At 38.3% G+C, this 13,318-nt stretch overlaps 1 protein-coding gene across 2 annotated transcripts in view; it reads left to right on the forward strand.

Moving 5' to 3' along the window:
• The first annotated feature begins 1,139 nt into the window (after positions 1 to 1,139).
• Positions 1,140 to 13,318, forward strand: part of exoc6 (exocyst complex component 6) — a 55,373-nt gene continuing 43,194 nt past the window's right edge. For both annotated transcript variants that reach the window (XM_062443059.1, XM_062443060.1), the window contains exon 1: positions 1,140 to 1,241. In XM_062443059.1, coding sequence (XP_062299043.1) covers positions 1,144 to 1,241 — 98 coding nt within the window. In that variant the 5' untranslated portion in view covers positions 1,140 to 1,143. The remainder of the gene's footprint in view (positions 1,242 to 13,318) is intronic.

The raw sequence follows: 13,318 nt of genomic DNA on the forward strand, positions 1-13,318 counted from the left end.
TGTTTTTCTTCAGACTTTTTATCCTTTTCCATGCACCTTGGAAGTAGGTCAAGTTGTACCAGAAACCTCCACCTTGTCTCTACAGAATACTGAAACATCATCAATGTTTAATCCTGTTGTGATTACCAAGTCTAGATTATTACAGTGCTGATGAGTGGTTTCATTTACATGTTGGGTAAATTCAGCTGTCCAGTAAATTCATAAGCTTCATATAGCTTTGCAGTCATTCTTATAATGCATTTTATTTATGGGCACCTTTCAAAGCATTCAAGGACACCTTACAAGACACACACAAATACAACAACAGTGCATGAAACATAATAAATCAGCAAACATTGAAGTGGAAGTTAGTACAGTAGGCCAATAGATAAAGATGAATATGAGACAGGTGTGTTTTCAGGTGGGATTTAAAGGTGGAGACAGAGTCAGAAGTGCTGGAGGGAGAGAGTTCCAAAGGTAGGGGGGGAAGATCGGCTGAAAGCTCTTGCACCCACATGGTGGTTCATTTGGCAGATGGGGCAGAGAGATGGATGGCAGAAGAGGAACTGAGAGTGCGAGAGGGTGTGTAGATATGAAAAAGTTCAGAAAGATACAATGGTGCCAACTGCCAGGTTGTGAAGGATCTTGAATCTTAAAACCAATAAGGAATTTATTATTAGGGAGCCAATGAATAATTCATATGAATATTCAGGTCTCCATCATATCTAGTGATATGATGAATATGATCCTTGAGTTCCAGAGCAAAATATTCAAACAATATAAATTAATCCATGCCAATGACATTACATTACATACACACAGATTGTGTGGAGAAAATGGCCGCTAATGATATGCACTCAACTCCAATATGCTTTTCTGTACAGTCTGTGTGTTATATAATATAATATTGTAGCCAGGTTACAATATTCCACTGAAATATGACAATAATGTGACCAACAACCATCTGCTGCTGTGACCTGTGAACTGTCATATATACAGGATGTGTAGCTGTAAAGCTGCTGACATTGACTTGATGACGGCTGTAGTGCGCCCCCTACAGGCCTGACGTCATACTGCCCTGCACACTGCTGCAGCTGCAATGAGCCGTGATGACATACACACACACACCAACACACACACACACACACAACACACATAACAATCATGGCGGAGAATGAAACCCTGGAGTGTATAACGGAGCACGAACGGATTTTACAGGAAATAGAGAGCACCGACACGGCGTGTGTTGGTCCTACTCTCCGGTAAGGATGTATATGTTCTTAGGAAGCCTTTACTAATCAGAATGTGTGTGTTTGTGGCTGCAGCTCCTACATTATCAGACCTTTGTTCAGAAGCTAGTTTAGCTCATCTAGCCACCGGCAGGCTAACGTTAGCAGTTCCAGCCAACAGGCTAACATTTACCACTGTTACACTTCATTTAACGCAGTCTTAATAACGTGGCGTTTGTGTGTGAGTTTCCAGGTTGTGTATCTTGGTGGACAGCTGGTGACCTGTCAAACATGTCTACATCATATGTGGGTGTGGCTGCTGTGCTACTTCACGTCTTGTTGTCATTATGCAGCTGATATTAGCTAACGATGCTAACAGCTTTGCTAGTTGTTGAGCAAACGACTGACATCCCGTTTACACTGTTTGGATGAGTCATGATGACTCTCTAGTATTTAGTTTAGGTTGTCATAGATCTTGATATATGTGCAATAGATGAAGGATTTGAACTCATCTAGCACACTGCATTAGCTATGCTAGCTAGCTCCCAAGCTAGCTCTCAAGGCCATAGTTAATGAATGACAGTTTGATAAGTTAGCGTTAGTAAACGGACTGCAGCTTTAATATGAGCTTAATGCTTTCATCTCTCACACACCTCTCTGTCACACACACATGCCTGCAGGCCATGGCTGTCTTCCAGCATACCTGCGGAAACAAATGAATGTATGCCCTAAGGTTACGTCTCTGAGCACGTCTCACTGTCAGATAGATTCTTTAATGATATCAGCGCTGTCATGTTTGACCAGCTGGCCTTGTCCTTGTCCTTGTCATGTCCTGTCCTGTCCTGTGTCTGCCCTCGTCTCCTCCTTCAGAGCTGTTCATTCTAAATAAGAACACAGAGAGACGATCTCCTTTCTTGTAGTGAGGAGCTGAAGCGTTTAGTTGTTTCCTTAAGCGTTCCTTTCCTCTACAGTGTACTCAAGTGTTTACTCTGCTCACCTTTTGCTTTTAAACCTCGAACATAGTTGAGGTTTCCCCACATATGCAGTGATGTGTAGATACAGAGGTAGAAATAGATATTACAAATGTGTTCAATGAAACACTGACATGAAGTGGTTTGACATCATAGTCTTGAATTGTTCAGGGGTAGTGAGTATGTCCACATGAGGGTGTATTGAAGATAATATTAATAATACATTTTTATTGTTAAAAATTACACAATATTACAGAAGATAATATGACTACATAGAACAAACCAAATTTATTTCAATATATATATATATATATGTATACATATAGGAATGGAGCGATCATCAAGAGTTTACATGCATTTTCACTATTGCACTATTTTTTGTAGCCTGTGCCTATGAACCCCTCCAACAGGAATGGACTTAATGGCAGTTATATGAGTCAAGCTTGATGAAAATGAATAACTAGGCCACCTTAACACCCTTTTTTTTTTCTAACAGTGTGTGAAGTGTGTTACTGCTTACACGTTCTTTCCTCTTGTCTGCAATCGACTGTGCATGCAGAGTGTGTATGTAGCTGCAGGTTCTTATGAGGGCGGCCTGGAAGTTTTAGACCTCATAAATACATGCTCCTGGGTGTGTACCAATATGTGGCTAGATGAAAAGAGGAAGTCAGTCACTGTTTGTCCGTTTGAAACTGTTATTAGCGTAACACTGGTGATCGTTATTACAAAGCTGATGATCAGCTGTCTCTGTTTGCTCTGAGTTTACCAGTTCAGCTTTGAAAGAGGAAGAGGGTTCAATTTGATATGAAGTTATTGTGGTAGAAAGAAGTTGAGTGTGATAAACTATGTGTGGTATAATCCCACTACAAGAGGGTATCATAATATAATATAGTCATATAATATATAGTCATAATATAGTCTGCTTTATATGTGGTCAGCATTTTTAACATGTTTTATCATTCAGAGTACAGTGATACTTTAGTGCTTTTTTGTTTCATGATAAACATATGTAATGTACTTTTTTATAGTTATACTCACCTTAATGTTGCAGCTCTACATGTCTGAACACACAAGATCTGTCTGACTCAAATGTTGCATTTACTGTGTAATTTACTCCTCTAATGAACAGTGTCTGAATTGCTGCTTCCTGATAGTCTAAAAACATTTACACTATCAGGAATCTTGGAATGAGAGCAATTAGCCTGATATGCAGCTTCATACATCATTCATTTCCTTCTCTGTGGGGAAAGTATCAGTCTGTTCTAAGTCATCATGAAAAGACAAGTCATGCTGCATCTCTGTAAATCATGCTGCGTTATTGTAAAAGTATCAAGTTAATTTTGTCCCTGTCAGGATCCTGTAGGAATGAATACATTTTTCCAGTGAGCTAATTGGTCAGCAGTTTGGCTGTTATTTACATGTTTTTATCCAATCCTCTGGACTAAACCAGCAGTGCCACACAGTAGGTTACCATGGTGATTAGGGCTGTGTACTGTTTAAAAACGTATGATACCAGTACTAATCCAAGTACCCTTAAAGTGACACTGATACCAACTAAGTACTACATTAGATACCCATTCTACATGTAGTTCTCTGTCTTTTATCTGGTGTAACAGGCGTGTAGTGTAGACACACTTTAGAGTGTTTAGGTGGCAACTTGGCTGCTGAACTGCTAATCACGCTAACTCAAATTCACCACGACTTCACCACCACAGACAGGTTGTAGCTGCTGTGGCAGTGGGCCAATCACATGTCGCATTAAATTGAAGAACACTTGCATTGATTGGCTGTGAGCAAGTCCATACAAATACTCCTATTTTTTAGCTCTGGGTGCAAAACGGATCGATTGCAGGTATCGTTTGATGGGAGACGTTTCCATACTACTTGGTATTGATTTATTTTGGTTGATACCTTAAAGGTATTGAGTACTGATACCTAGCCTTAATGCTCTCAGTCATCCAGCATCACAGTTTGACCTTCGTCAAAGTCACTCAGATCCGTACACTCGCCCATTATTCCTGCTTCCAACACATCAACAAGAATGACCTGTCACTGGTTTCAATGTTATGGCTGATTGGTGTTTAGGCCAGTTCCCTTAACTGCATCCACGTTTCCCTGAATGTGCATGGTCCACGTTCAATATTTTATATATCAACATCGTGACATGACTAGATCTTAGGTCTTAGGATTTGGATATTGTAATATGGTGATATGGAATAAGTGTCTTTTCCTGCTTTTAAAGGCTGCATTACAGTAAAAATGTCATTTTCTGATCTTAACAGAATGTTCTATTATCTGCCTTTATCCACATTACTAATGATTATTTATCAAAAATCTTGTTGTGTAAATATTTTGTGAAAGCATCAAAAGTCATTCCTACAATATTGTTGTGATATCTATGTTGAGGTAGTTGGTCAAAAATATTGTGATATTTGATTTGATCCATTTCTGATGACAGTGGTATATTTGGATCAGCTTTAACAGTTCTGTAGTGACTTCAGAGTTTGTATCTTTCTAGCTAAATGAAGCAGACTCTTCTCCTCTGTCACACTTTAATATCATCCATGATGAATATTAAAAGAAAAATCTTGTTGTTTACAGATCATAATAATAATAATACAGATTCACTATTTTTAACCAGGCTAATACAGTGGAGTTGAATCTGTTATTTGTCTGCCTGCTCCAGTATGAAACTGCAGTGATGTTGTGATGTATCAGAGCAGTGTGATTGGCTGCAATAACTGATTTCCAATAAGGAGTATGTCAGCTGGTAAAAGAATGGCTTCATGATGGTGGGCTGGTTCAGTGAGGAGGAGGAAATGATCAAATAAGACAATTGGCATGTATCCACTGTTAGTGTTTTTTTGACTCAATCTAAACTCAAATTTAGTCACAATCTGACTACATTACAGATTGTCACTGTTAAACTAAGACACATTTTGGATGGATAATTTTGTAACCCCTGGGCCAGTTTAGGCTGGCTAAAGTGAGCTTCCTGTCCTGACAGGAAGCAGGAAGACAGTGTCTTATTTGTTTTAGCCACCACCTGCTTACAATTATTAATAACAGGAAAGAGGAAGCCTGGATGGCAACACGGAGGCTGATGATTACTAGATTGAAAGGTGCGCATGTGTCCAGTTTTGCATGCTGCTCATAGCATCAGGCCTCAGGCTTAGCTTCAGCTGATCCTCCATGATGAGGAGGTGTATGGTTATCAGGTCCAAACACCAAACATTAGACACTGTCTCATATCTGTATGACCTGGTGTTTTTGAGTGAAATGATATAGGTATTGACAGCTCTAAAATCCCTGTGGGTTTAGGGAAAGTGTGATATAGAAATATGGCCGCATAAAAATGTTACAGGATCAAACAGACTTCAGACTCCTCAGTCAATGATGTGGCAGTAAGGATGAATATTTGACTGGTGGAGCAGCATCTGATTTGTTTAACAAAATGTCTCCAACTGTTGGCAGCTGCAGAGCTCCACAGAGAGAAAGTCTCATAGACATAGAGTGTTTGTGCTTTAAGGAGTCACATATATACATATACACATGTCAAGTAGAATAGAAAACCCAATAGTTATTAGCACCACTCCTACTAATATTCCTTTTGATAGGTTGTTAGAGACAGAGAAGGTTTGAACAGAATTATTAAAGAGGATCTATTATTCTTTAAAGATAGTTATTGACTCATTGAGATGAACATTATTCTAAGACTTATTCAGTACTGATAATGAGATAAACGTTGTTGTCAGGGACTCACAGGGTCCCTGCGGATCCTTAAAAAGACTTAAATGTAGTTTTTGATATTCAGGGTCTAAAAATGTGTTAAAACATCTGGAATTGTAGGAGTTAAGGCATTACATTTGAGAGTAATTATAATTGTTCAGTTTATGTTATTGATCATTATTATCATTATTTTCTGATTATTTTACATAAACCAACCAATCAACTTATTCATTAAGGTAAAAACTAATCAGCAGTTGGAATTATAATAAAACTAATCATTAGTTACAGTCCTATATAAATGATTTCAAAATGAGCCCCATTTAACCCACTACAACAATTATGTGCCATAACATATTATGTATGAGTACAACAGTCACATGTGGTAATACATACTATAACTGCAGTGACATCAGTATTTTAACACTAGTAAAGGATCTAAATACTTCCTCCATCACTGTTTGCAGAGCAGTTTTAATACAAGACATGTTTGTTATGACAGAGGACAAAAGCTTTACACACAATAAATACATCAAGTTATTCATATAGAAATGAGAACATAACTTATTGTCCTTATCATTATTATATTCTCTCCTCTTTTTCAATTTCAGTAAAACTCATCACTGTGTGTACAGTAGTGTAATTTGTTGTATTCTTTTGTGGCAGCAATGGTATTATTTTTTCAGATACCCTGACTCGGTTAGAAATGTAAGAACACGTATGTTTCATTCTCTCTGTCGTGGCCTCTAAGCTTATGCCCACTATGTGTGTATAGGTCTGTCACAATAATGACATTATCGACTTATCATGAACTTGATCATTTTTTTGACCTCAGTATTGTCACACTTCACATTAGCAGCTAAGAGGCTATTCATGTCACATTGTCTAAACAAGTAGTGTCCTCCATTCCTCACTGTGTACGTCCTGAGTGGAGACTGTAGAAGAGTTAAAGGTAAATAACTCTGTCCCCAACCATGATGACAGTCTGTGTTTTTATAGAAGTGTAGCACCCACTCTCCAATCCCCCCCCCCTGCCCCCTTGCACTACTATGCTATTATATTATCATTATATCAGTGGTATCAGTTGGACTTCTCCTGTTGATAACTGTTACGTTCCCTTGGTGAAAATGGGAGAAATGGATATGATAACATGAACCAAAGAAATAGAAATAAAACAGAAATAAAAATGTTTTATTTTGAGCTCATTTGCAAACATAAAGGTTATCAGATGGAAGAGGATGGGACAAGGTGGGTGTGCCAAAAAAAAAGAAAAAGAAATCCGTTAATCAGAACTAGACCTGAATAATATCTACCTCTGAAAACAAAAACACCACCAAAAAACCTAATTTGCTTATCTAAAAACATTATAATCACCAAAAGAAATACAATGGTGACACAAAACAATAATCATAGTGTCACTAGACAGAAAGTTAACTGTGAGTGTGCCTCTGACCTTCATCCTCCCACCACAAAGCTTTTTCTATTAGTCTTAACAGTAGAAGTCACACAGTGCAGTAGCAGCAGCTCAGGCAGGCAATAAAAACAGGGTGAACTCTAAAGGTGTGTGCTGCTTTTTTTCTTCTTTTTTTATTGAGGGCTCAGAATGATGACAGGCCAGTTCAAAGTCCAAGAGAAGCAATAAGCAGCATGAGCAGACTGCACAGATAGAAACCAATCATGGTGTTGGCATCTGAGGAGAACACACACACACACACACACACACACACACACACACACACACACACACACACACACACACACACACACACACACACACACACACACACACACACACACACACACCTGACACTTTGTCCCTGCCTGGTAACAGTGTCACCACCATAGATCATGTTGTATCATGCTTTAATTATAGTATACTATAAACCAAAACTGATATCATTTAAAGTGTATCATCCTACAATTGTAGTTCATGTAGGGTAAATGTGAACTGTAATAAGATCTTATTTATATTTAGCAACAAACAGGTTAGCCACAAAGTACAACCTCACACAGCCATCAGGAGTAATTTAGTATCTTGCCCAACGACACATTGACATGTGGACTGGAGGAGCCGGGAATCAAACCATTGCCACCCACTTTAGAATAATTAAAACGTATAGCTGCAGCCTAATAGCTTAAAAGTAAAGATAAAAAATAAGCTAGTTTGTACTAAAGTCCATATTTGTATAAAGTAGCCTATCCTATATTTTATCTGCTCAACTGCAGCGAAATCGCTCTTTTATCACTCATCATCAGCTTGACACTTTTAATCAAATGCAATAACTGACAATAACTGACACATAGCTACAGCAGGCTCGCTGCCCCTATCGTCCTCTCTCGTCTTTCTCAGCATGCAGCTCCAGAATGTAACCGCTGTCAAATATTTATCAGTCAATCATCTTTATATAGCGTCACAATCATAACAAAAGTCATCTCAAGGCATGTTCACATAGAGCAGGTCTAGACCGTACTCTTTACGGTTTTTAAATTTGACTAAACCACATGGACACAGAAATGAAAAAGACCCATCATTTCCACATGAGCACAACTATTTGGTGACAGCTGCAAGGAAAAACTCCCTTTTAACGGGAAGAAACCGTTTATGTCCTTAAAGCATGCTTGTTATTTAGTTAATTGGTTGGATTTGTCTGACTTTATTGATAGATATAATTCAGTATCGTCCGCATAACAATAAACATTTATGGAGTGTTTCCGAATAGTATTACCTTAAGGAAGCATATATAAGATAAATAATATGACCTTAAGAAAGCATATATACGGTGTCACTGTGTCACCCCCAGCAAGATGCTGGCTGCCCACATCGCCCATATCTAAACCAGCCACTGTATTGGAAAATGAATTATTACAGCACCACAGTGTTAAATCAGGGTTTTCCAAGGATTTTTTTCTGTCTCCAGCAGTGCATAGCAGCCTCTCTGCTGCACCATTAGCTCCGGGAAAGTCAACACTGTCCAACACACTGAGCGGCTGCAGGGTTGTTAAGGTGAGACAGACTGAGCACAGAGGTATATTCTTCAGCTCAGAGTAGCTTTAACTAGTTTAGTGCTGCAGTGTGTGATGGTCAGCTGCTCTCATTTGTTACTGCTGGACTTCACCGCTCCGCAAAGCATGAAAAACACGCAAGATGACGTAACCAACAATTACCAACAATTATATTCGTCGGCCACTATTTTTGTCATTGATTTTTGTCGACAACGTCATTGCACCCCTCATCAGTATACCAGAGGTCAGCTGACATGGATATACTTTTTCATGAATATTGGACATTGCATGTAGTCCTGTGTCCACTATGTGGCGCTAGAGAACACCCACCATTTTTTAAGTCATGTTGCTGTTTATCATGTGCAGGCTGCACCATGTCAATTAATCGTAAATCCGATGATGTTTGTCACATAAGGCCGACTTTTCTGTTGTCAGTAGGTGGCGCTATGACTGTGACTCAGTCTTGGTGTGTAGATGTATTCAGGTCTGCATTCTTGGATTGAGATTGGACAATGCAAAGTGCACTGAAAACAACTTCCTGTTTCATGTTTTGGTAAAGCTGACCTACACGCCACATCATTAAATGTTACCTACCAATGCTGCGTTCCATTTACCCCGGATTTTGGATTTTGCTGTATTTTTAGCAGTATTTTGAAGTCGGAGTTGGTGAGGTTCAGCCGACCTTTCGAGTCGGAAATCCGACTTCAGGTGGTGTTCCGGTTGAAATTTTGCAAATGGGCCACAAATTTGACTCCTTGCAGGAAACTCTTTTCCACTTCAGCACAATTAAACAGTGTCAGTATTCATTTCCATTCCATCGAATCATTCTTGGATGTTTGTCTTTTTAATATAAAATATAAATTGTTATTTTTTGCTCTTCTGAAAATGTCCCAACCATGACCCCAAAAACCAAGATACCTCCCAAACTGTGTTTTTTTCCGTTAGGCTCATAGTTTTTACCCATGATTACTAAATTCGGTGTAAGTGGTGGTGTAACGTGTATGTAAATCAGCATCACAGGAACTCCATGCACCTGTATGGATTTCCATGAAAGTTTAGCCACAATGATTTAGACATCCAGATAACAATAATAATTCTTGACAGTTGCTTGCTTAAGCTTGTGCACAACACCATCAGATCTAAACAAGATCATTACATGTAGACTAACTGTCTATGTGGTTCATTTATCTCTGTTATGTTGCAGTTTCTTTTCCAGCTGCTAGTTTGCTTGCGTGACTGCTTGCAGTTTGTGTGTGGGTGGTGTACAGTACAGATGAGGGCTTAACAGCAGAAGGTAGAATCAGGGGACTACATCCCCACTCATGTTCTACAACTGTGAACTAGAAAACACAGTTGTAGAGCTGCAAGGATTAATCCATTAGTTGATTTGCAGAAAATGAATCACCAACTATTTTGATTATTGATAAATTCTTTTAAATCATGTTAAGAAAAAATGATTCGGTTCCAACTTCTTCAATGTGAATATTTTCTGGTTTCTTTAGTCCTCTATGACAGTAAACTGAATGTCTTTGGGCTGTGGACTGTTGATTGGAACAAAACAAGACACTTTAGGTTGGGCTTTGAAAACACTAATCAACATGTTTCAAAATGTTCTGAAATTTTATAACCCAAACAACTAAATCAGTTAAGCAAGAAAAGAATTAGCAGATGAATGGATAATGAAAATAATGGGCCATATACAGTTTGCATGCTTGCAGTACTGCTTGTAGTACTGTCTGCAAGCTCACACATTCTGGGCCACAGAGGGGCTTCTGCACAGGGATCTGAACACATTTTTGCAGGTATGGGCAGATGATGAAATGTATGTCATGCAGACCTGGAGGGAACATAATAACTCTAAAAAACAGAGTGTTAGATGAAGGTCAGGGCTCCAGACTGCACCAAATGGTCACATTTTCCACCATTTTTTGAGACTGCAAGTATTTTTTACAACTAAGTGCACATATGCTACCTGCAAATATGTCAGTGTTTCATTGGCAGCTCACTTTGTGGCAGCTATGATGCATGTCACGTCCTGTTTTTATAATGTCACTGTGGGTCAGTTAACCTTGTCTCTGTGGGCGCCCTCGTTCTAGTTTGTGAACTAACAGCTTCTACCTGCTGAGAAGATCTCAGTCAATAGTCAGAGAGGAGGAGAGGAGCAGGGTTAGGTTGATCTCAGGTCTCTACATTGAAAGCCTGAAGTAGGAGGAGCGGAGGAATCTAGTGCACCTAATGTTGTATGGTAGCCTAACGATGCAAAAACAAACAAAAAAAGAGTCACACTACTAAATAAATCACAATTTATAAGTGCGATAAATGTGATTCTATTTGAAATAAATCCAAAAGTCAAGTTCATAAAGCAACTTTCTTTGCATTTGATTTGATTCCCAATCATGATACACTGGTAAAAATTGCTTTACATTGTTTATATAGACTAAAAACTGTTGTGAAATTGTATTATTTTGAATTTCACAACACAATGTAGTTTTTATATGTTCACATTTGACTGCATGGGCCCTAATTATAGTTTAAAATGGGTGTGGAATAAACTAATAATAATAATGATGATAAATGTTTAAAATTCCAAAATTGTGAAAATGTGAATAATTGTGTTGCGGGTCGATGTAAGATGTACACCTGAATTTTCTGCTTGTGCTCCCAACATTTTCAGTAAGGGGCACCAGTGCTCCTCGTAAAAAAAAGTTAGTCTGGAGCCCTGCCCACACCTTAAAGTTGCATTTGTTATTTATAGACACTGAATACAGAATCCTGAAAATCTTGAATTGTGATTGTAGTCAAAGACCTGCAGTACTTTGAACAGTGGGGTCAAAGAGCTTTGAGTTTCCATTAATCAAACAGTGTGCTAAGTTACTCTAAAGGTTTTTGTAGCCTATACTTGCTTGTCAATAAGGAGATATGTTTCTGGTGTTAATAACATAACATAGAACATAACTGTCTCTAACTGTTGATCTCATAGTTTTTTACTAAATTCAGTGGAAGTGGTGGTGTATTGTGTATGTAAATCAGCATCACAGGAACTCCATGCACCTGCATGGATTTTTATATTAATTTCTGTTATGTTGCCGTTTCTTTTCCAACTTGACTTCCTGCAGTATATATAGGGGTGAAGTACAGAACATATGATGACAGGATGTGGGCCTGACTGCAGAGGATGTGAACATGAAATGTATGTTATGCAGACCTGGAGAAAATATAATAACTCTCAAGTCCTGCTCTGAGGAAAAAAACAAAGTTATTCTAAAGGTTTCTGTAGCCTACACTTGCTTGTCAATAATATAATAATATAATAAGGAGATAAGGTTTAGTGTTAATAACAAAACAGAGAACACAACTTTCTGTAACTGCTGTCGGGGCTCACCACTCACCATTGAATCCAGTCAGCTGCTTGAAGTGGAGAGAGTGTGTGTGGTTTGTGTTCATCTTCCAGCTGTGTTGCTGTTGAAAGGATAAGGAGGGAGAAACATTGTGTAGGTTCAATTTTGGATCCAGGTTGTGAACATTGATTAGACTGCCACTACAAACTGTAATGTTTCTGCTTTCTCAGCCAACCAAAAGTGATTAGACATCCATAAGTGGCAGTCATTTAGCCTTTAGTTATCGCTAATGTTGAAATGTAAACCTATTATATTGGATATGATAAACTGTTATCAGATTCTTAGACCGGGTCAAAATTGACCTGGAACATACTGTGAGGTTGTAGAATATGGGTTAAGGTTAGCTGTAGTAGTGGCTGTACTGTCTTATCTTATTAAGTACCAGTGCACATCAGATACACAAAAAAATGTTATGCCAGCATTAAAAAGAAGGTGTTTTAAAAAGTTAAATGACAGAATGTTGTTCTAGTTCTGTTCCTTATTCATGACTTGAATCATCAGACTCAATGGTGACACCAAGATTTCATACCTGAGGTGTAATGTGCTGACATAGTTTAGTAAATAAATAGCAACAGTTTCTCTCTTTGGCCAATAACTGTAACCTTTGTTCTGTTCTGGATATTTTAGATCACCCATACATTGATGTGAGGGATGAACAAAAAACTATATTCATTTCATTCAACTGTAATGAGTAAGAATGTATGTAGCATTTCACTACAATGCCACTAGATGGAGCTGTTACTCCAGGTGAAATGAATGGTGATGGGTGTTAGTTAATGTCATGGGCTCATAGAGAAGATCTGGTCAGTTAGAGATCGTCATTCATCATTTTCAAAGCTTAGCAAAGCTGTTAAACTTAAAGGCCAAGCTGTATGTATGTATGTATGTATGTATATATGTTTATTGTTACTGTTGAATCAGTTTTATGACTTCAACAAGGAAAGAGCTCATGTGTGCCTGTGAACTGATTATGAGATGCATTTACACAGAAGATTTGTTGATGAATTGATGG

The sequence above is a fragment of the Scomber scombrus genome, chromosome 21 (genome assembly GCF_963691925.1).
Source record: "Scomber scombrus chromosome 21, fScoSco1.1, whole genome shotgun sequence".
NCBI classification, from domain to species: domain Eukaryota; kingdom Metazoa; phylum Chordata; class Actinopteri; order Scombriformes; family Scombridae; genus Scomber; species Scomber scombrus.